Raw genomic sequence first — 24,075 nt, 5'->3', positions numbered from 1 at the left:
TATTAATCATGTTTTTTTTTTTTGGATTTCAAACTTTGAGGTGATGTGATTGACTTTATGGACAATTAATACATGTGCTAATCATGCATGTTTTTTGGATTTGGTTTCAAAATAATGAGCTGTTTTGTTAAAGACTTACAACTTTAAAAATCTCTAATATATAAAATATTTTTATTTATGTAATAATTTCTTTACTATGATCCGTTATGAAGCGCAGATTCTTAACTAATAATATAATAGCACTAATAGTTGCTATATACTATGGTAATCATCATTATATTATTACTATTATAAAATTATTATTATTGTATATTACAATATATTTTAATTTATTATAAAATAATGCATATATATAACCATACAAATGTTTAAACTAAATGCTCCTCCATAGGTTAAATGTATTAGTAACAATTCCTCTCTCCTTTTTTGTATATATATACACTAGTATAAAGGCGTGCGCGAGATGCACTCTGTACAAAATATATTATATATATAGTTTTAACGTAAATTTTAATAAATTAATGAATTTTATTTGACAATAATCAAAATCACGTAACATGGCAGAAAAAATATAAAGGATTTGTGACACTAATATAGATTCTTCTTTCTTAACATTTTAATAAGACTAACAGATACTGTAACTCTGCTAGTCACTATTGGTATACCTACATTTTATATACACATCCCAAGCAAATATATCTGGCCGACCAGCATCCAAGCAAAGACAACAATGTTTCGGTTCATTCTTAATGAAGCTGTTTTTTCCAAATCACAAGTGACACAACACTACATAAACAGAGAAAAGCAGCTTTTCTTTTCGGCCCAAAATCTCTCTCGAATCAGCTCGCCTCCACTTCTCATTGAAACTTCTCAAAGGAACGAAGATGGACGGTCCGGGAATCCGAATTCACCGAGGAATAGAGTTCGGGCGCTCTGTGTTCTCACTTGTATTGTGAGCTTCATTCTCTATAATTCAGCATCTTATCCATACTTCTAATTCGATGCCACCACAACTATCCGACCTATCCGCTTCTCTTACAAAAGATCATCAAAGCTATATTTTCCATTATGAGACCTGCGTAACTGTAATAAGACAATGCGCAGAATAGTTTCCATAAAGAGCGCTCAATGTCACATTTTAGATTGCATGAAACATTTCACAGCAAAATAACCAACTTGAAACTTACCTGATAGGATTAAAGTGACGAACACCGATATTACAAATGTATATCCAAGATCTGGATGATGTGATTTCCCAGCCGAGTCCTTTTAGGAGTTCCTTTTTGCAACATAATCTATTTTCACTGCATATAGATATGCCAAAAAGTTAAATGATGCTGTTTGTCATCCTTAATAACAGTTTAGTGAAAACCGCAACTATTAAAACAAGCTTCAGATAGAGGAGATTCGATGGATATTTAGGAATACAATACTAGACAAGAAAACACGAAGATAAAAAAAGAATAAGAGTCAGTGTTTGCCCAGATCCATTTGGCAAAGAGCAGAAAGGACAGGATTGTGGAGTTTGTTCATCCTTGCAGGATCATGTCCCTTTGTGTTTCCACCTTAATTTGCTAGTATTTATCAGAAGATTTTGAAGAAAAAGCAAGTAATGTCGTTTAAGATGCCTCCAGAATATGTAAATCGACGGTACAATTGCCACGAGTTATTGAGAGAGAATAAACAACATTAAGGGGTGTATTTGATTTAATGTAAGTGAATGGGGTGAACTTGAGTTTTGGCACAACTCAAAAGTTCCTGGTGTTTGGTCTAGTGAAAATGGGCCAAACTAGTGAAACTGCCCTACTCTATACTTTCCCCTCAATTGATCCGAAGTCACTTAATGCTGAATCAAAACCATAAAACAACTGATACAGTATTAGATCCACTAATGTAACCATTGGATCTTGACTTCCTCTATAGTGCCTTTCAGACAAACAATCAAATGAAACTGGCCGAATTGACAACTTCCTCTAGGGTAACTTTCATTAAGGTAACTAAACAACAGATCCATTGATTTAACCATTGGATCTTGACTTCCTGTAAGGTGATTTTTGGACAAACAAGCAATTTAATGAAAGTGGCCATCAAAAGTGACTCTCTTAGGCAACTCAGCCCGTTGAAACCAATTAAAATCATTTATATGAGAAATCCTTGCAATTCAACATGAGGTATTCAAAAGAAGTCGCCACTCTTTATGACCATACCTACCTTCCGGACACGAGAGGCAGTTGTCATGAGTCAAGCCTGCTCCCGAGGAAAAAGATAATCCACCAGATACCGTCATTGATCATAACAAGTGAAGCCCTTGTTCAACATGATCTAAAATACAAAATGCCAAAAGAATACAAAATATAAGAAGAACACTCAAGTTTATGCATGCATTATACCAAATACATTGTAAATGGATGGGCAAGAACAGTAATTGGTCGGTGTTTTATAACAAACTATAGTAAAAGCATTTTTATTATAACAAACTGTAGTAAAAGCATTTTTAAGAAAGTATGCACGCAAGATATAAATAAGCTGCATCGGACTCCGGACTCATAATTGATCATCATGGCAAACATTCTTGCCAAAGCATTCTCACTAATATCAACATCTGTTCATTTATTTTTTAAAAAGTTATACTGGAATATCCTACGTCTTTAAAATGCAACTAGAGTGTTCAAGCATCCAAATTCCTGTATGTTTCTTTGGCAGAATTACAAAATAGGCAACATTACAAGTTCCCTGCAGTTCAAACAGCGTATCGATTACTCCCATCATAAAAAATTGCATCAATTTCAACCCTACACTTCAGCAGCATCTCAAACAGTACCAAGTTTTTAAAGATGACTCGTGGAATTTGGATGCAACACTTGACGAAAATTAGCAGATGGCATTACTTATATTCAGCGGAGTAGAATCACATAGACTGAATCAATTGCCAAATAAACTGCCAAATTTGGAAGCTTTGGTAAAGGAGAGGACCTCTTTTATCTAGTTTTATTTTATGTTTTTGTAAGTTGCAACTTGCAACTTAGATGCTGGATATAAAACGAATATGCAAACTCAGTCCGGTGAAGTTTTGCATCCAAATTCAACAACCATCCCAAATTTTTGGTACTTGCTAGGACAGTGGTAAACTACAGGGCTGAAATGATGCAATATTTTTAGGCAACGATTAATTAAGACATAGGCTAAAGTGGAGGGTTTTGTAATTTGGCCTATTCCTTCTCTGCACTGTAATAAGCTCTTCTCAATACACATAGCAGCCCCTCTCTAGTGCTTTCTCTTGAAGGCAAAAGAAACAATTTCAAATTGACTCTCAAACCTGGTAATACCTAAAAGTCAACGCTTTATTTAAGTGGATGAAAATTAAGACATCTATAGCCGCACTTACAAGAAAGAGGAGAGTTTAAGCAGGTTTGTAACACCAGAAGCATCAAATGCATACATGCCAGCAGTTAAAATGCCGATCCCTGCAACACATTTTTTTTTCTTATTAACAACAAAATGTTAGTATAAAGTTCAGAAGAAAGATATAAATGATTTATTTTCAGTAATGTCAGCGGGGAGCTTTACCTGCAGTAACGAATTCATCCATCCGCCACATGAAAAACTAGCACACATAACTCCTGCATGTTATTTCCATCTTAGAAACTTTGCTTATTATATTAGCAAACATTTCCCCTAAAGTGTTATTATATCCTTGCAAAATCTAAATTTTCACATTTGCCATTCAAGGACATAATTTCTTACAAATATTGCCTTCAATTACAAATTTCAATAAAATCATTTCTCATAAAAAATCATGTTTCCCCCATGAATTGATTAATACTACAACTTAAGAATATGTTTTGAAAGAAACTGCAACATGAAGCAGTATATTCACAAATTCACATGTTACAAGAGTTTTTTTTAAGTAAAGAGGTGATTTTTGCAGGGATATAAATGTAAAAGCCTAAATCTTTTAATACACTGGAAGGATGTGCAACAGCATTATCAACAATGCAACTGATAAAAAAAATAACATTCAAAACCCATTCCAGTAGTAAAAGAGCTCTGAAAGAGATATCAAACCATAGGCGTCGAGTCGTTTTTCGTGGTCACTGTGGTAGAGAGCTGGAGCTCATCTCAATGCCGGACATGCATTAAGGTCAGTTCCAATGTACTCGAAAATCAGAATTTAACCATCATGGTCTATACTAGGGATGATTTTCCTAAGTAGACTGAATGACGATGCTGAAGTTGGAGTATGATCTCCAGAAAACTGTGTTAACTCATTTTCCAGTACAGAGTAAGCATCAGCAAAAGCCTGAAACAACAACAATACAGTTACAATGTGAGACATAATAAATGTTTAACCGAAAAGATTTATACAAATGAACGCATCATGAAAAATCATCATCTCTACAAACTTTCCTAAAAATGCCTATATACTAATGCTCACACAGAAGAGTTGTCAGCAAAAGATCCAGTAAGGTAACTATGACAGTTCAGAAGGCCTCATTAGACACTAATATCTGAACTGAAAAATAGAAGAAAAGTAGGGAAGAAAAGAAAGAGACAAGTTTAAGCAACAATTTACACTGCTAAATAAGGGGCTTAAGATTTTGTATAATGAATTTTTAAAATTGGAAAAGATAGAAACAAGGGGAGACCAATGAATATCTTACTACAAACTCCTAAAAAAGTATTTCAGACATTATAAAGCAGGCAGGCGAGAAAAACATAAAAGCGAGATCAACGAATATAATAAAGTTACTGCAGTATGTCATGAATATAAGGATATTTTTGAGTTTCAAAGTAATCAAAAGATAACAGATTCATAATGTAGAGAATTCTTTAAAGCAATCGGAAATTCAATTGTTGTTCAAATCTATTGGAATGATCGTATGAGCAGAGATACGAGGCGAATAAACACAGCTCTTTAACATAAAGATAGAACCAACAGCCTATCATCACACTTCTTTCACACATCCATTGTATATAGAACTTGGGATGTGGATGAAGCAGAAACAAGTGAACTGACCTTGATACACTGATGAATACGGAAGCAGTTCCTGCCAACATTGTTATCTGAGTACAGAGGATCATCAATATGAATCGGATCAATGCTGCAAAATGTTGGATAGACATGACAAATGAGGTAACATTACAAGAAAGAAAAAAAAAATGAAGGTGAATTTCTATTTACGTAATCCATTACTTTCCTAACCTGAGCCCTCTTTCCCGGGTCATATAGAGGCCAGTTCCTTGGATAGAAATACGCATTTGGCGTGGATCAAATACATTCCTGCAATTCATGTTAAAAAGAAATCACCACATTCGATTACACATTCGAAGTTCATTCATTACCAGAATATTTTGCAACACTTAATACATCTCTTCAATTATGTAAAGGAAAATTGAGTTACTTATCCTCACCCAAAGAAGTAAAAGAAATCCATCAAAAGGCTGCCCAGGTTCTGCTGAGGAAAAAAAACAAAAAAGTTATATTAAGCTGTGTGTGAAGATGCTAATGTTGCATTTATTAGATCAAACTACTTGTAAAACTAGTCCTATGTAACATCCCCATGATTTGGAATAGTCCTATATATAAGGTATAGTAGGGTTAAGTCTTTTAATCTAGTTGCAGCATTTTGGGCAGCCGCTAAGCCCAAGAGATTAAGAGGGTTGAGCAAGCTTACGGTTAAAGCAGTTCTAGGATGGATGACTCTCCACGAAGGGAGGCGTCATAGTTGGTATCAAAAACCAATCACCAGCTGCAAGTGTGAGGTAAGTCTTGCTGAACTAGTGTCATACAGCGGGCAAGAGTGCGACTCTCGGGCCGTTGTGGGTGAAGCGCGACTCCCCTCAAGGCTAGAGAGACGAGTCTCACATCGTCTGAAACTTGTGTGTGCATGAGCTAACGAGGACATTAGCGCTCGCAGGTTGGGGGTGGGAGGGTTGGGGGGATGACACCTCCAAGATTTAGAATAATCCTATATATAAAATATAGTAGGGTTAAACTTCTTAACCCAACTATAGCATTTTGGATAGTCGCAAGACCCAAGAAGTTAAGAGAGTTGATTGAGCCTAGGGTTAGAGTAGTTCTAGGATGGGTGACCCCCTGGGGAAGTGGCGCATCACATTCTATTTATATAACAATTCTAGATTCATCTATATAGTAGTCTAATTGAAAAGAAAAATAGATAAAAAATCAAATGAATGTATAAGTGATCTTCTAATACCTTTTTTAACTGAGTAATGACAGCAAAGTAGCATGAGACAGCTCTTCCTAGCAACTTACAGCGCAATTCATTATTTGCTCATAATTGTGTCATTTCAAAGTACCAAGGGTAATAGAGACATTTATATGTATCTAACTTTTCCCTAATGACCTTTAAAATTGTCTACAGTATTTCAGCAGTATACCTACCATCTAAAAAGTCGGACGCTTGAAAATAGGGACATTTATAATTATTGCTCCGGCGACCTTCAATATTTCATCTACAGTATTGCAAAAATATACCTGCAATCTAATAGCTTGGCAGTATCCTACATGACCAACCACTTAAGTTGAATAAAATCACATGTTAAAAAAAATATCTGTTAGCCCTACAGAATAGAAAGCGAGTTTAAGAAATAAAGCATAATAGGAGATCAACTGAATTACTTTTGAAAAGGCTGAATTATCCTGAAAATAACAGGAATACAAATATTAAGATTTCTACATTGGATCCATGTTATGAGACATTACCAAGCACAAGGGATTTGCTTAGGAGAAGAGTCTTCTGAACTACGTGAAAAATTAATCAACTTACTCATAAATCTCTACTACAGATGTAGCTAATAAAATTCTTCAGATAAATTCAATTGGTTCTAAATAAACTTTACTAGGCCTCTACAGCAGATATAGCCCAAGTTAACCAAATTTTTACGAAGTTACTATCCTTTTTCATGAATTTTTGACTAACAAAATTTTGCGCCTTATCAATTAGCATGGATTAAGTTAGCATTTTATATGTGTTATAAACTAGCACTAGATATGTTAAGTGCTTGTACTTCCACTTATCAACTTATTCATGATTTAAATTGACTCAAGCAAAAGTTATAATTGACATTAATGTAGAAGAACTGTATGTTCAATAGAAAAGAAAAAAAAAATAGCTACTTCTAGTATACATTACCAATCTATATTTACACAGAAACAAAGCAGGCTTACGTAAAAACTACACACCACCGTTAAGGAAAAAAAAACATCCTTTTGCATTTTGCATATTATAGCTTCGAGGCTTACTTGGTTAGTCGGCTGGCCAACATGGTGTTCATGCTGAAGAAAGCGAGTAATCAGCAAGATCTGCAGAATGGAACAAAGTAAAAGTGAGTGGCTAAACTATTTGTGATTGCGATATCCTTAAAAATAGAGATACAGGAAACCCATAATAGCTCAAGTACAATTATACTGCTTAATTGTAAAACTATCATAAACAAATAACCTGGAGCCAAATGAAGATTTCACATACTTATCTTTGGATAGATGCCATAACTAAATTCAATTTATTAGGTAGTAACTGTATATTACAAGGGATTTTTGTCTCTTCTTGGGACCTTCCTCATCTCCAAGAGATTAAAAAAGTATGAAGGTAAGTAACCTCCTCAAATTGAACATTAGTGAAATAAACAGGCAACTCAGAATCAAGACATGTCAGCATAATCTTTAAGGACATATGAGAGAGCCCCTTCAAATATGAAGAACAAGCCAAGGAACAGTATGAGAATAACCACGAAGATATCATTCAAAAAAATATTAATTAATTTGACATTTCACTGTGAAGAAAATATTATTGAACAACAAGACAAGATAGAGATTAAATACTTACCAAACAGTAAGAACTTAAACCACCAGAGTAGGAGTGGTCCAAACTACGGTCAGCCAAAAATTTTTTGAGAACCAAAGCAAGAGGCATGGAAGCAGGAAACTGTTGAGTGAGATCTCTAACCTGTATAGGTATATACCAAAATGATTTTAGGAAAAAAATATATATAGGAAAATAGAAAGCAAGCCTAAAATTTTACGCACACCTATTCTTCGAACTATCAGTCTTTCAAATCTTTCTTCATAATCCAGTTCTCTATAAATATCCAAATCTATAGCAAATGGTGGATTCCATTTTAGGGAGCTGGTTGCTGAATAAGAATAGATAGCAACCAAAAGTTCTTTGGATCTAAAGTATAATAGAAGGGTTAATTAGAAATTCACTACTTGATATTTGACTCGAATTACAATTTTCAATGCATAAATTGCACCACCAGTCCCCAAAGTTTCAGTCAAGTTTTATTTTGGTCCTCGAACTTTTAAGGTCGGCATTATTATCCCTAAAATCTTAAAAGAGCTTTATTTTTAGTCCCTATGAATATTCACTATTGAAGGAAAACTATTGCCTACACCCAGTGCATTTGTATACATATGTATTAAGCATTTATTGATTCTTTATTCCATCACATATTTCAACACTACAAATTTAGTACCAATCTTTTTACTATTTAGATTTTAGACCATTTAATTGAAAGTGCCAGTGGGACGAAGGATTGGCAAAATTTGTGGTGTATGAGCAAAAGATAATTTAGGTGCGAGCAACAATTTTTATTTCAAAGGACTGCAATGAAATATTTTTGTAGGTGTACAGATAATTTGAAAGTTTTGAGGACCAAAATGAAACTTGAGTGAAAATTCAGGGACTAGTACTGTAATTTACCCAATTTTCAATTGTACCAATTTAGTCCCTGAAGCATGATCTCCAAATGAATTTCATCCCTGAAGTTTGACCTTGATTTCAAATTCATCCTCAAAGTAAAACTTTTGCAAGTTTGATGACATGGCACATATCAAATAGACTATCAGTAGGATTTAATTATTATTATGCAGAACCAAGGAACGTCGTGCAAGCAGCATGGCACAGTACGGCATGGTGCCACAAGACCTAACAATGTCGGCACGCAATTTAATACTTGCACACTGGCATGTGTTGGCATGCTTTTTTATTATACTATTATTTAAAAAAATATAGCTGCTTAAAGAGGCTATACAAATGGCTCAAGTATTAAATCTCACACAATTAATTAGAATAGAGTAATAAAGATCTTAACAATCGGGAAAAAAAAATCATTTTACATATATTACGAAAGTATATACACGAAAAGAAAAATAATCATAATTGCACAAAAAATTATAGGAAAACAATACCACGGGTAAATTCACTAGATCTAAAATGTTAAAAAAGATCAGGAAAGACTTCTAATTTGTGTTGTTTCACAAAAGTTTTCTCATTATGCAATGGACCTCACTAGTTGCTTCAAACATTAATGAATTCACAACATCTACGTATGTCAAGTATGAAAAAACCTCTCTAAAACTTTTCATCTCAAAAGTAAAAAAAAAAAGAAAGACACCGAAACACTTAAAAATAAGTTGCAGCACACCCGTGCCATGTGCCAGCACGGTCGACACAGCGCAGTGTGGGTTGCGTGGGCAATCCTTGTGCAGAGCAAACTTCACCTAAATTGTTACAATCAAAACTGTGGGTAAAATAGGAATCAAGATCAAGTTTCGGGGACTAAATTTGTTGCTAGGACAGATAGTAGTGACGCATATACCTATGCAATAAAATAGAAAGCTAGAGATTACCAATTCAGAAGTCCGGAGTCCAGTGTGTGATGGTGACTTGAAGCTTATGTCAAGACGGATACATTTGACATCAGCGGCATCATCCTTTCTCATCTTTGAGTACATAGGCCAGGAGCTACTTTCTGGGCAAGAACTATCAGAATGAGGAACACTTCCTTGCTCCCCAGCGATAGTGATTGAATGATCTTGTGAGGCATCTACTACAGAAGAGTTCTCATTGCAGAGGTTAATGTCACAAGGAACTTCAGCCACAAGCATGATGACAGGTATCTGGAGACCATATCATAAAGTACATAAAAGATAAAGGAAAATAAAAGAAACAGGGGCTTGTACATTTACATATCCCTGCAAATTTATCTACGTATCTGTGACACCACTAGTATTTGGAATAGTCTTATATATAAGGTATAATATGACTAAATCTCTTAACTCAGCTATAGCATTTTGGGCTGTGGTTAGGCACATGAGGTTAAGAGGGTTAAGCATGCTAGAGCTAGAGTAACTCTAGAATGGGTGACCCTCTGGGAAGCGGGGCATCACAATTGATATCAAAGCCAATTACCAGCAGAAAGTGTGAGATGAATCCCGGCTGAGTCAGGATATGAATGACAAGCCAAGCCAGGGTCTGGAAATGAAAGTCTGAATTCTCATGCATGCCCCTCAAAAGTGCAGTTTATGGCGAAAATGCCCCAATCTCACATAGGGGGAGTTAATATAATTCATAGGGCAAGTTGGTTCTCTACTAGAAAAAGTTTATGAAGGAGGGTATCCAAGTACAAAGGTACATATGAGGATTAATAGGTATTGAAGGACTCGAATGAAAATTCATATTCTGCAGGGATATGTAATTAGACAATTCTGCAGGGGTTATGAGCACATATATATCAAAGAAATACTAGAATAACAATAGACAGGTAAAAGGGGCTTACTGCAGTGTTTTCAATTGTTTTGAGGGAATCACCTCTAACCCATTCCTGGTTTGCAAGATACCTTGCTGCATGCTGCAACAAGAACCAGATGATCCACACAACTTTGAAAAAAGGCAACCAAGACAAATATCTTTGAAATGTATTAACTGCTACTATAAAGGAAAAACAATATGCTTATACTAGTTAAGTGTTTGTATGCTATGTACAAATGCATCTCCAGATATCATATCTCTAAAGTTTGACATAATAGGTAAATAAGGTACACACACATTCAGAAAGATGATTCTTGGAAAAATGAGAGGAATTTGTGATGTCGATGAACGAAAGGTGTCAATAAAGACCGCTTTTGAGAGTTGAGGAAAGTTTTTCTTTTCATTTTAGGTAGGAATCATAGCAGTTAACTTTATGATGAATGTCATCAAAGATGAATGTTAAAATTCTAACTCAAAACTTTCTCCTATGCAGAGCAACATGAACCTAGCTCAACACCAAAACTCAAGGCCAGGGACATTATATAGGAAAACTTGCACATCAAATTTTAACTTATTAGTTAGCGCTACTTTTTAAGTTGTCTTGGACCTCTATGGTGGCACATCAAACTGGTGGGTGAGTTGAGAAAGGATACACTTAAACTAAGAAGTTTTATAAGGCAAGTGTGGTAAGCAGGGATCACCACAGCGCAGTATTATACTGATGAGCATAGGAACTATATAATGAGTCTTTCACATCTGCCAAGTAGGTGGAGTCTCATAATCTGATCAAGGGTTTTCAAGTTGGTCAGAACAGAAAGAACGTGATGAGTATGGGGGTCTGATGTTCTGTCAAGTAGGTGGAGTCTCATATTCTGATCAAGGATTGTCAAGTTGGTCAGAACAGAAAGAACATGATGACTGTGAGGGTCGAGAGTTATGCTTTGATCAAAGATTATCGTGTAATACAAGGGACACACACAGACTGTACTACATGCTGAAGCCTGCTGGTATATAAAAGGGCCTCAATATAGCTCATGACAACCATGGAAGGGCTTACACTTTACACGTAGAATGTTGATGGCCAATTGGCACATAAGTATCCCATGGCAAATATATCAATGACTATGAGCATGCAGTCACATCCTTTATCATGCGGCACACTAAGGGCGTGTCTAAAATCCTGCTCAATTTCTCTTAAAATAAAAGAAAACTATAGTGAGAAATCCTTGTAGCTACATTATAACAGAATGAGCAGAATTGAGATGATTATGACACCTGCAATAAAAGAGTAAAACTGATATTCCTTGGTTCAAACTGATATTCCTTGAATCATAGGGGGTCAGTTTGAATATCTAAAGTTGAAAATATGCGACCCTGACTAGAACATATGCAACATCTATTTAAGGTACAAAAGTCAACCAACAAAAACAAGGAGCGTACATTTTGCTTCATACATCCTATACAATTGTTGCATGTGGTAATCCTTTCATGCAAGAGAATGTCTACTGTATGAAGTCAAATAACTGATATAGTTTGTAGCACTACCAGCTAACAATAAGCCAACTTACCTGAAGGCATGTTTCCTTAATACCATTTCGACCTTCCAAAATTCCAGCTTCTTTAATAGGTTCCTGACAAACAACTCCATCAATGAATTTTGTTCAGAATGAGGAACAAGCATACAAGAAATATTCATATAATTCTTACCAAGTTCCTAACAGGAGGGAGAGAAACCACAAGATCTACATCACTAGTTGGAAGTGCTAAACCAGTCGCATTAGAACCAAATATATTTGTTCGAGAACGAGGCCAAAGGACCTGAAGACAGCGCGCGACCCTCTTGATAGCCCAATTAATATATGGTTTCCTCGTCAGATTCTCAGCAGCAACCTTAGATTTACCATTAACGACAAACCAGCAATTACCTTTGAGGCAAAATGGTAAAATTTGAAAGCATGACAGTTAAGAAGCATGTATCTTATTAAAAAGCCAATGTCTTGATGTGTTTTGTTTCATAAAAACATTTACAGCATTCAACTCGTGTTTGCTTCTAGCAGTCTCCTAGCCTAATTTATGTCAATGAGAAATATATATCTGTATACAGTGAATGAAGCAGATCTTTTTACAGGATAACATAAAGCACTACCACTGCTTTATAAACTATACAGTAAAAATTTAAATAAAATCTTAAAAGGCATCATACCTGCTTGCAAAAATAATCGATTTCTTCATGAAGAAGACTTTGCATCAAAGAGAGACATTCCTTTCGAGATGGACAGTTCAATAAATCAGAGGGTTGCAAAGGTAATGCAATGTCTGGCTGCAACATTAGTTTTTTGATATATCAGAATGCATTTAACAAGTACATGAAAAAGAGCTTCTGTCCCGTCTCTGGAACAACTTTTCTACTCCAAGTAATACAACCAGGCATTTAGCAAATGAAAAGTCAGGATGCTTTTCTGCTCATGGATAAAATGAACTTCTGAGCCCCAAATGCAGCAGCTCCAATTTGAAGCTTCTGCTTCTGCTACAGCAGGAAGATGTTGGGAGGAAACCAGCGGTTTAGTGCTTCTTTGAACAGCTGCTCAAATAGCACTTTTTCAAAAGCTCCAAACCTCCAACTGGACCAAACAGGCCCTAAGTCAAGAAATACTGCTCACATGTTCTTGATCGCGAGCTAACTGGGAAATCTTGATAAGGTGATCCTGCAATACAGGACCCTGAATAGATGGCACCATCGTAGCTGGAGGAAGCCCTTTGTTTCCCCAAGAAGGCCAAACAACTTCAGGCCCATCCAAACAAACTTGAGTTCTATCAGACTTTTTTTCATCAGAACATAAAGTCCTCACACCCCAATGCCTAGGGCTTGAACTACCAGACCTAACAACTTGAAAGCCTCGCTTTCTAGATTCGCCAACAGGAGAAGGCGGAGGGGGTCGAGGCACTCGAGGAACACACAGCACAACAGGGGATGGAGGCCGCTTCATACGAGGAATATCCCTCCTAGTAGAAGGTACACATGGACTTCTATGATCATGCGTAAGCTTAAATTCAGATCTTGATCCCCGTCTTGATATACTCGGAACAATTATTGGCCGCAGCATTGAATATGGAAGTGTATCTCCTTTCGCTCCTTCAACACTACTAGATGAATTGTGCACAGATATTGAGACTTTTTCTTCTAGGCCATCTGAAATTGAAGAAGAGGAGTTCAACACCTTGCCATTAATATCATTACCTGCCATACTATAACCAACAGACTGTTGTGGAGGTCTGGAAGGTTCAAATGGCGAGCAAAATGAAGTAGCAGGTGGTGAGGCAACATCATTTGTATTATAGGAAGAAGATAGTGCGGGCACACCGACCATGTCGTCAATAGCTCGAGTAATATCTGCTTCATGCCAAGCCCAAGCACTATCGTCTGAACTATGAGATGGTGGCCTAGAAAAGCCAGACCCAACATATTCAGCTGGACTCCAATACATTACTCCACCACCAAAATATTGGTTATAGTTCCTTCCAGAAAATGCATGGTTTTCGTTTTCTTCTTCAGAATACCAATAACTTTCAGAATCGTCAGCAAACTCAGATGTATTTTTTAAATCAAGTGTGTCAAAAATATCACCTGCCCATGCTGAAGATTGCATTCTTGGGTTGTGCATGGAATCATAACATAGAGTGAAATTTTGACTTGGTCTACTGTAGCTTCTAACCATGGGAGGCCAATCGGAACTCAAGGGCAATGGTAAAGCTGGTAAAATTCGACTACCACCTTCATTTGATGAGTTTCTTACTGGATTCTTGGGAGGAAGGAAAGAAGGATCAAGATTAGTGAGCCATTCATGGCCAACATCCAAATGCAATCTATCTGTTGCAGCTGGGAGATGCTGGGCATTAGTTGATATAAAATTAAGAGGAGTTATGCTAGGCCACTCATACGATTTTCCTCCCATTGGGTTTCTGTGGTCATAGATGTAACATTCACCACCATCATTTTGAATCACTGAACAATTATTCCTGACAAGACCTTGAAGCAGTTGTTCTTTATTAACTACACCACCTTCAAGAGCAACTGCAGGCAAAGAGAGGTCCATACCCTCACATCCAATTGAAGTCCCGTGATGGTCACATTCCTTGTGAGTTAAGCCACTTTCACAAACTCTTTCTTCCAGATTTCTTAAACCAACATTGTTTCTGATCAGTTGATTGCTGCAAATATTATCTTCCGTGAAAGGAAAACATGGAGATGCTTGTGGGGTCTCTTCAGATGGTGCAGCATATAGCAAATCACTCTGGACCATGCTAAGGCCATTAAATTGGCTTGAACAATTACAACATTCTGCCCTAGTCAAAGGGCAAGAAGGAATGCCATTATTTAGCTTAGTACCTGTTGGTTTCTCATCTACGTCAACTGGTCCTAGCTCACTCATTGCATCTGAATCATTTGCATAGAGCTTGAGAGACACAGGTCCAGTTAGTTCAGACGATTCCAATATGCTATCAGCAGTATTAGAGGGAATTGCTTTCTTTATGCTTCCAGACATGGGGATTTGAACTTCTGATGAATTAGAAGCTTTCATTTTAGCTCCTTTTCTTTTGCTTTTCTTCTTAGTGGAATGACCCTTGCAATCACCCAACCCTTTGCCATGCTCCTGATATGGCAATAGATGCTCCAAATTATGAAAATAATATATCTTCAAAAGAAAAAGAAAAGAAATAATAGATAACAAAAAGAATTACAAGATCTTACAACCTTTTCTTCATTTTTGTTTGATACAAGCTCTTTTCTAGAACTTCCATTAAGGGGCCTGCTAGTGGCTTTGATCTGTGTGTCTGCGGCTAAGAGACTACATTGGGGTGACAGCACCCCAGAGGTGCGGCTCCCTTCTTTACTTCCGCATCCGTGATCCTGAGAAATAATCCATAAGACAATTTATTAATCTTTAGAAAAGCACAAGCAGGCAACATAAGTTAATTTAAGTCGAAGATCTCAAAACCAACCTTGGACAGGTTAAGAGTGGCATTTGGTTTTCCTGAATTACGACACTTTTTCTTTCCTTTCCGAGAACCAGTGTTACACTTCTCTAGACTTTTATCTGGATGAATCTCTGAGTTTGTATCGTCTATTAGTTCGATATTTTTATAACTTATGGATACAGCCATAAGAAGTGCCCGCAGTTTCATGAGTACATAATCTGATAAAGTGCCAGCAGATGCTAGTGTAGTGAAAAATAGTGTGTTGCTTTCAAGTTGGTTGTTATTGCATCTTAAGCGAGCAATCTCCTGAACCACTTGCAATCTGTTCAAAAATTTGGCCAAGGTTAGCTGTTTTGCAGAAGATATGATGCTCATGGTATCCATGTTATTGTCCCGATTCCTTCTGAAGAACGACTGCTTTAAATTTTTGTAAGATGCAGTGGGATCATGTCTTATCAGTGATCCAGCTTCAGGATTATGAAAGTACACTTCATTTCTCAAAAAATTGTTACATCCCTTGGTAACTTCACCTGCCTGATAATTCCCAGTGTTTGTGGTCAGATTGGATGCACAGAAATGGAACATACATTAATATATATAGAGTAAGGCCAATGTACACTAAAGTGGATTTGAGCCCAAATCTTCGCCTCTCAAATCTAAGTTAAATTGTTTGAAATGACAACCCGTGCCACCATTGGTAATGATCTAGTGTATTTGAAGTCATTAGAAGAAAAAAATTCCAAGCGTAGATAGCCTACTATTTCTTACACATGTATGATTATATGCCCTAAGTGTAGACGAAAAGAGATAAGCTAGAAACTGATATCAAGCTTGAGAACACACATTATAAATCTTAAATGATTTATTAGCGATGTGCTCATCCATATGTATATAGTATCTAGCAAAGCATTAATTGGACTAGAAAATATTTTTCAACTATAAATAACATGGGTATCATTTCATTTTTGCTAAAATTTGCTTCTCAACTGACTAAGAGGACTTTCATAAATTATGGAACTCTAATATTTGATGCGCTGAAACGGAAGAAATCCCCTACATAATGTCAGCTTACATGCTTACTATTTAGAAATCAATGAATACCTCCTTCAATCAATTGACATTTATCAGTTTGCCAATTATCTTGTTCCATCAACATGCCATCACAAATATGTTAAAGAAAGCAAAAACAACATATAAAAATACTAAATCTCCTCCTCTTATGTTGATAAGCATAGCAAAGGACGAGAGTAAGGAGAAGGAACGGGCAGAGGAGGAGGCGGTATGACTGGGAGAAGGTGGGCATTCTAAAAACAGCTGGATTTCAATCATTGTAGGTTCACGAGCTCACTAAAGGTGGCAACTAGAAGGAACAAGTTTCGCATTACATGGTGCGGATTGTTAACAACTACACATGGAACGGTGAAATTGTCAAAGCCTGTCAAAGAGCGACGTGCATTTTTGCCATCCATGCAGACGCTCACCCACAACTTGCTAGGGGTGGGTAAGGCCTCAAGAAGACTGCACGGCGGCTGATGCTCTCTTTTCTTGCCAGCACAAGCTCTCTCTCTGTTTTGTTTTCATTGGTCACTAGCTTTTGGATCTAAGGTTAAAACATGAGATGGAGGACAGGAAGAAAGAGGCAGTGGTGGGAGTAGAAGTAGAGCAAAGAGAGGTACAATGATAATGACGAGGAGAAGGGTAACAGTAATAGCTGAGGACAGGGAGGAGATGGCAGTGGTGCGATGCAATGCAGGAGGATAGGGAAGAAGGATAGACTAGACTTGGGGCGGGATCTTATCTCAAGAAGGGCCGAAAATATATTATTCAAAAATTTAATCAAAAATTCTTATCCAACATTAATTCAGTATGAGAATATTTATGCCTTATTAATCATATGAAGAAATACAATGTCAACAGCACAATTTAACATGGATAAGAATTACCAACTAAAGATTTGCTTGGTAAGTAATTTGTCGTGGAAAAATTAGTATAAGCAAATAGATGAATATTTGTTTGGCATTTATAATTTATTAACTCGAAAATTGATCAGTGAATAGGTGATAAGGTGTGTGAAAGCCCTTATGTGGGCCTTCTGATATTTCTTTATCCAAATATGATAAAACATTTTATAAGCGAAACATACTATTTTAAAATTTTTGAATAATTGATATTTAATACAGTACGATAGCTAAAAGCCGAACAACCACAATAGCTAAAAATCAAACTCCTACATTGTAAACANCAAAACCAAAAATCCACCCCCAAAAAAAAAGGGAAAAGAGAAGTCTCCATATCCAACAAGCTATCATCAAATAACTTGCTCCAACAACCAAATAGGACTTTTTCTACCCATCGAAAAAAAGACAGAGATAAAGAGAGAAAAGACCCCTTTATCTTCTAATGCATAAAGACAACTATTAAGGAGCAATCTTCTATCGGAAATAAAGGTAAAAAAAAAATGCCAGGAATTTAACTCACAACATCGCGTAAAGAATAAACAGTACCAAACGCTGGGCTACTCTCTAATTGTTTCTTTAAAGATCGATTTCACTTCGACTTCCAATGAGGACCTGGCGTAGAAAAATTTAGGCACATTAAGGACTACATAATTTTTTAAAAAAACTAGAGGGTTTTTTGCATTATTTGCAGCGGTGTTCTAATCTACATCCAAACATAGAGAAGTACAAAATTTCAAACAAAATGCAAAGAACGATGAATTATGAATTAATTAGTTATAAAATATAAAATCTGCTCAACATAGCTACATTAGTTTGAGGGTTGAGAACTCTTAGAACCATATGATATTTGATACCTTTTCAGGAAAGGCTCTTACAATTTACAAACTCTTACCTACAATACTATGCATTTCTAATCTAATAACTTAAAAAAGTTCGATCATTTTGTTTGCCTGTAACTTTGATGTCTTTTCAGGAAAGGCACTTACAAACTCTTCCCTAAAATTATTCATTTACAATCTAATAACTTCAAAAAGTTCAGTCATGATCAGGCATGTTTCTTTTTTTTTTTTTGTTTGTCAATAACTGATTTCAGGTTGATAATGACTTTCAGTTGAACTTAAGTTCAGTTGAAAATTATTTTTCCACAATTGTTTGTTTGATAGGAAGTTAATGGCTTAGGAACTATAGTTATCCCACTTTTTGTTTGTTTTACTGAAAATTTTCACATTAGCAGAAGAGAGGGTGAGAAAAAGTCACAACAGTTAATTTTTTTATTATGTTTCCTATCTCTTTCTCTCCCTAATTTGCAACCATCTAGGGTGAAGCCAATTCCAGCATTTTGGGAAAAGTAGAAAATAGAGTTATGGGAGAATTTAATTTACAGCAAACTAAACAATGGAAGTGGACATTTATGGCTGAAAACAAATTTAACCCCCTCCACTTTCGTGAAATAGGCATGCCATCAAAGCCCATATGAATGATGCAATGTAGTAAAAGAATTACCAGGGATTTCGTGGCCTTTCCTAAAAAGGCATCATAGATCTTCTTCCTGTGCCCACAATCCAACCCTAGCCACCAATCCAAACAGCCTTTCTTCCTCCAAAACGCATTGGCCGCCACGCCAACCGTCCCCGCCTTCTCCTTCGCGGCTTTACCTCCCTTTGGCTTCTTCCCTCCATGGCCGCTGAGCCACACCAACCGCAGCGCCACCTCCAACCTATTCGCCACAAAAGCTTCCAAGCTGTAGTAGCCCTTGTTCTTCAGCCACGCCAACTCCGGCCATGCGGCGGCTCCCACCCCACTCTCCTCCCCTCTGAGGAAACCCCCCCCGGAGATCCCGTCCATGACCTCGACGAACCGATCCACGTCAGAGACGAAGTCCTCGGAGACGGTTAGGGCATCGAGGGGGCAATGCACGGCGGTGCGATCGCCGCCGTCGCCCTCGCCGGAGGAGAAGAGGAGGAGGGACCGCGCGAGGCCGAGCTCGGCGGCGTCGGCGGCGGCGGCGCGGGCGAGGAGGCCGCGGGAGCGGCGGAAGCAGAGGGAGGGGAGGGAGGAGGAGGAGGAGGAGGAGGAGGAGGAGGCGGAGGGGAGGTCGGGGAGGAGGAAGAAGAAGCCATGGCCGAGGCGGCGGAGGCGGGAGAGCATCTGGAGGAGGACGACGACGAAGTCGGGGTCGACGACGGTGAGGGCGCATTGGCGGTGGCAGACGGGGAGGGAGGAGAACCACCGGAGGATGGCGGAGCGGGGATTAGGGTTAGGGCTAGGGTTAGGGTTAGGGTTAGGGTTAGAAGGGGAGGAGGAGGAGGAGTGGTAGAGGGCGATGTGGGCGGTGAGGGAGTCGAGGAGCTGGTGAGGGGAATCCATGGCGACGAAAATGAAGGGAAAGATGGGGAGATTTCACATTTTAGTAATTAGTACAAGGCGTGGGAGGCGAAGAGAGAGAAGAGGAGGGGGGGGGAGAGGACACGTGGGCTAAGGCACCAACCGTTGCGTCAGTACTGGATATAGCTTTCCTCATTAAAATAATAATAATAATAATAATAATAATAATAATAATATAATAATAATAATAATAAGGCTAAAATACACAATTTTTTAAAAAAATATTTATCTTGAAAAAAAAAAAAAAAACTTCAAATAGCTGTAGCTTCGCACTTTTTTACTTTAGTACTATATAGTTTAAAGTGTATCAATTTAGCACCATGTGGTTTCGCGCTTTCTCACTTTAGTACTCTATAGTTTAAAGTGTATTAATTTAGTACCATTTGGTTTCATTTTTTTTTATTCATCGGCTCCTCTGTAAATATTTCGTTAAATTATATACAAAAATCTTCGGATACTCTATCTAGGTTTATCTAATATTTACTTTAGTACCCTTTAGTTTTAACTTTATTACTATTTTTTTTTCCTTCAGTAATATTTCGCTAAATTATATACAAAAAACTTCAGATACCCTAACTAGGTTTATCGAATAATTACTTTAGTACCCTTTAGTTTTAACTTTGTCACTAGTTTAACGAAAAAAATTAGCGAAATGGATAATAAAAGAAAAAAATGAAAGCATAGGGTACTAATTTGATACACTTTAAACCACAGGATATTAAAGTGAGAAAGTGCGAAACCACAGGAGCTAACTTGATACACTTTAAACCATAGGGTATTAAAATGAGAAAGTGTGAAACAACAGGTGGTATTTGAAGTTTACCCTTTAAAAAATTATATTTTACCCTCTCAAAATTTTACATGGATACATTTAGCCCTCATTCATCATGATTTTGTCATTATTTTGACTATTTTTTATAATTTACACCGAAAATATTTTTAAAAATAGCAAACATATATTAAAAAAAAAAATTACACAATAAGGATAATTTGGTTATTTTGCTATTTTAACGCCATAATTTTTGAAATATTTTTAAAATTTTAAGGGGATAAGATGTAGAGTTTTTAAAGTCACGGTGGAAAACTAAAAAAAAAACAAGAAGTGAGGTTTTTTGTATTTTAGCATAATAATAATAATAAACTTTAATTTGGCGCCAATATGATCTTAGTGCATGTCAAAAAATCATACTTACCGACCGTACCTAACAAAATTGTTTAAGACTTGATAATTGACATTCAAATTCTCATTTGAAACTTAATTACTTTATATTTCTAAGTAAAGTTACTTCTAAAAATAAATAAATGAAGCAAAGTAATTAACTATATTATAAGAAAACAATAATATTATACCAATGGTTTTTTTTTATACACTAACTTTACGTTTTGAAAAATGCTCCACGTGGCACTATGGTAGTGGCGTAAAAATAATAATAATAATAATAATAATAATAATAATTGCCTATATACCCCTCATACGTTTGGAAATATTCGATTTATTTCTATTTTTTTTTCTTTCTAAAATACCCCTCATATGTTCCACTGTTATTACAAAATACCCCCGCAGTTATCTCCTGTTAAGTTAACCTCGGTTAAACGTGAGTTAAATATCTACCACAGTTAAAAAAAATTAAAATGCCAATTTTGTCCTTAACTTAAGAGCAAATAAGAAAGGTTGGTGACGGTAGAGGAGTATATTGAAAAAGACCAAAAGTCAAATACTTTTTATACCCCTGACTTTAAGGGCAAATAAGAAAGAAAGTGATGGTGGAAGGGTATATTTGAAAGGACAAAATAGTAATTTTACAAAACTAACAGAGTTACTTAACAGATTTTAACTTTAGGAGTATATTAGAAATAGGTTGGAACATAGAAAGGGTATTTTCAATATTAGCCTTCTAAAAGAGGTAAATCGAAAAGTCGGGAACTTTTCAGAAATATATAAGCAATTGCCCCAAAAATATATATACCGTTTAACGGAGAAACGAAGAGCATGTAGCCTAAGTGACAAAAAGTTTTCATCTTTGCACTCCTATCTCATTCGCCGGAGTTCAAGCCTTCGTCGGTGAAATCGTCGACGACCAACCTCACTAGTTCAAAACTTCGAACAACTCATCTCCCTCCTGAATGATATATAGTGCACTACAAAAGACAAGACATGATAAGTTGTGTGAACACAGTAGTGAAGGGAATGGCCCGAAGGTAGAGCTTTATAGACCCGATAAGCTTTCGATGATGACGGACAAAAATTTTATGAGCATAGTCCCCAAACAAGATTGTTTGGGAATAGTCCGGATAGGCACTATATGGCGAGAAGTGCCCATCTCAACTGCCCAGTAAAAATATTTTTTAATTTAATTTAAATCTAGCAAAAATAATATTTTTATTGGACGGTTGGGATGGGCGCCACTCGCTATGTGGCGACGTGGCGTCCATCGGAACAATCCCCAAATAATCTTGTTTGAAAACTATGGCCATAAAGAGATTGAGGGGTCCTAAGAAAATTTTTAAAATAATGTATTTTGTTCTTTAAGTTTTAGTGAACGGATACAATCCTTAGTAAGTAGATGCAATTTTGATCAAAGAGTTTTAGAGAATGAATGTAAAAAGATGTAATTTTTAGTGAAAGAATAAGATATGAAAGGACACATCTTTATAGTGTGCCTCTTCGAGTATATGTCCGTTGAAATTATTTCTTACATTTATTGAATTTGACTTATATAACTAATTAGTACTTCTGATCAAATGAAAAGTCACAATTGAGAGAGCATTTCACGAAACACCTGTTTATAAAGTATTACTTCATCATGCACCCGTTCGTAGTCTATATAAGTATATAGTGTTGTTTGCTAAAGAACTAACAATAGAAGAGGTTAAGTCTCCATTCATAATAATTTTATTATTGTTTTCTTAGTCTATTTCTTTTTGACAATTTAATCGAGTTAGTGCTAAAAGACTCGACTCCATGTGTGCAAATGCTTTATTGCCATAGTTTTCAAACAAAATTATTTGGAGATTGTTTCGATGGACGCCACATGGATAGTGGCGCCCATCCCAACCGCCCAATAAAAATATTATATTTGCTAAGTTAAAATTAAATTAAAAAATATTTTTACTGACGGGTGAGATGGGCACCACTCTCTCTATGGTGCCTATCTAGGCAATCCCCAAACAATCTTGTTTGGAGATTATGTCTATAAAATTTTTGTCCTAGATTGAGGCTGATATGGGACAGTCATGAGGGAGAGGTTTGACCATAAATAAAAAAGGCTAAATTATAGAAAATCCTTTCTGTCAAAACTCGATTTTTCACTTCTCCCCCCTGTCATTTAAAAGCCTATACTTTGCCTCCTTGTAAAATAAAAAATATTCACAGGGGGTTACGGTGTGAACTGTGATGACAAAATGACCATTTTGCCCCTCACCATTTTGCCCCTCGTCATATTCACACGAGAGAAGACTGTGAGCATTTTTGGCATAAAAAAATATATAATAATTTTTATAAACGGAACCCTAATGGATTACTAACGGTAAGGGGTGAAGTGAATATTTTTTATTTTACAAGGGGGCAAAGTGTAGGTGTTTAAATGACAGGGGGGTAAAGTGAAAAATCGAATTTTGACAGGGGGTTTTATGTATTTTAGCCAATAAAAATTAATATTTTAGAGATGGTAATATATAATCCAACTCAATTGACTATACTAATTTAAGTGAAAATAACTTGATACAGACTAAAACTCTGGTCTTAAAAACAAGTCCAAACAAAATTTCCTGTTTAAAATAACAATTATGTTATGCTCAAGAAAGGCAATTTTTAGTAAATAGTTCAATGACCTAATCTCACAATGAGTAACACTGTTAAATTATATTATGTTAACTTTTTCATTTGGAAAGAGTTTAGATAGACTTAGGAAGTACCGATGAGATTAAAATATTTTGATTTTAAATACATGAATTTGCATTTAAAAATATATTCAACATTTTGTTGAAACTTAGATTATTATTTGTTCAAACCACATCCATATTTGAACAGCTTCTTTCAAACTAAGTTTTGGATACAACATATTATCTAATATTTAGGTTTGGTGAAGTTCAAACATAGTAAATATTTACTAAACTCTAAATATTGTTGCGATGCACCTGATCCAAATCAGTATATGCTTTAGCAAATTGCTTTCGCAAAGAAAACGATCATGACAATA

General features: G+C 36.2%; 1 protein-coding gene across 7 annotated transcripts; it reads right to left on the bottom strand.

The window, feature by feature from the left end:
• Positions 559–19,931, bottom strand: LOC109727150. Of its 7 annotated transcripts, none has more exons than XM_020257050.1 (20): positions 18,995–19,927; positions 15,558–16,067; positions 15,310–15,465; positions 13,217–15,208; positions 12,760–12,876; positions 12,264–12,446; positions 12,125–12,187; positions 10,585–10,656; positions 9,656–9,925; positions 7,851–7,970; positions 7,268–7,327; positions 5,413–5,456; positions 5,204–5,281; positions 5,018–5,102; positions 4,066–4,300; positions 3,568–3,620; positions 3,386–3,483; positions 2,212–2,322; positions 1,188–1,304; positions 559–1,083 (listed from the first exon to the last, which is right to left on the bottom strand). In XM_020257050.1, exons 1-15 carry the CDS (start codon positions 19,856–19,858, stop codon positions 4,172–4,174), a joined length of 4,743 nt encoding a protein of 1,580 aa, XP_020112639.1. In that variant the 5' UTR covers positions 19,859–19,927; the 3' UTR covers positions 559–1,083; positions 1,188–1,304; positions 2,212–2,322; positions 3,386–3,483; positions 3,568–3,620; positions 4,066–4,171. The 7 variants fall into 7 exon arrangements, with proteins under 7 accessions (XP_020112639.1, XP_020112640.1, XP_020112638.1 ...); XM_020257051.1 differs by having other exon boundaries at positions 2,208–2,322; positions 3,386–3,464; XM_020257049.1 differs by having other exon boundaries at positions 3,386–3,464.

This window comes from Ananas comosus, linkage group 22, assembly GCF_001540865.1.
Source record: "Ananas comosus cultivar F153 linkage group 22, ASM154086v1, whole genome shotgun sequence".
Taxonomy (NCBI): domain Eukaryota; kingdom Viridiplantae; phylum Streptophyta; class Magnoliopsida; order Poales; family Bromeliaceae; genus Ananas; species Ananas comosus.
The sequence above is the reverse complement of the archived record's forward strand: the minus strand, read 5'-3'. Positions and strand labels throughout refer to the sequence as shown.

Coding starts and splice junctions, on each gene's coding strand:
- LOC109727150 (XM_020257050.1), bottom strand. CDS start 19,858: ATGGATTCCCCTCACCAGCTCCTCGACTCCCTCACCGCCCACATCGCC. Junction 10,657..12,124: donor TTAAGGAAACATGCCTTCAG/GTAAGTTGGCTT, acceptor TTCTTGTTGCAG/CATGCAGCAAGGTATCTTGC. Junction 9,926..10,584: donor AAACAATTGAAAACACTGCA/GTAAGCCCCTTT, acceptor TATGGTCTCCAG/ATACCTGTCATCATGCTTGT.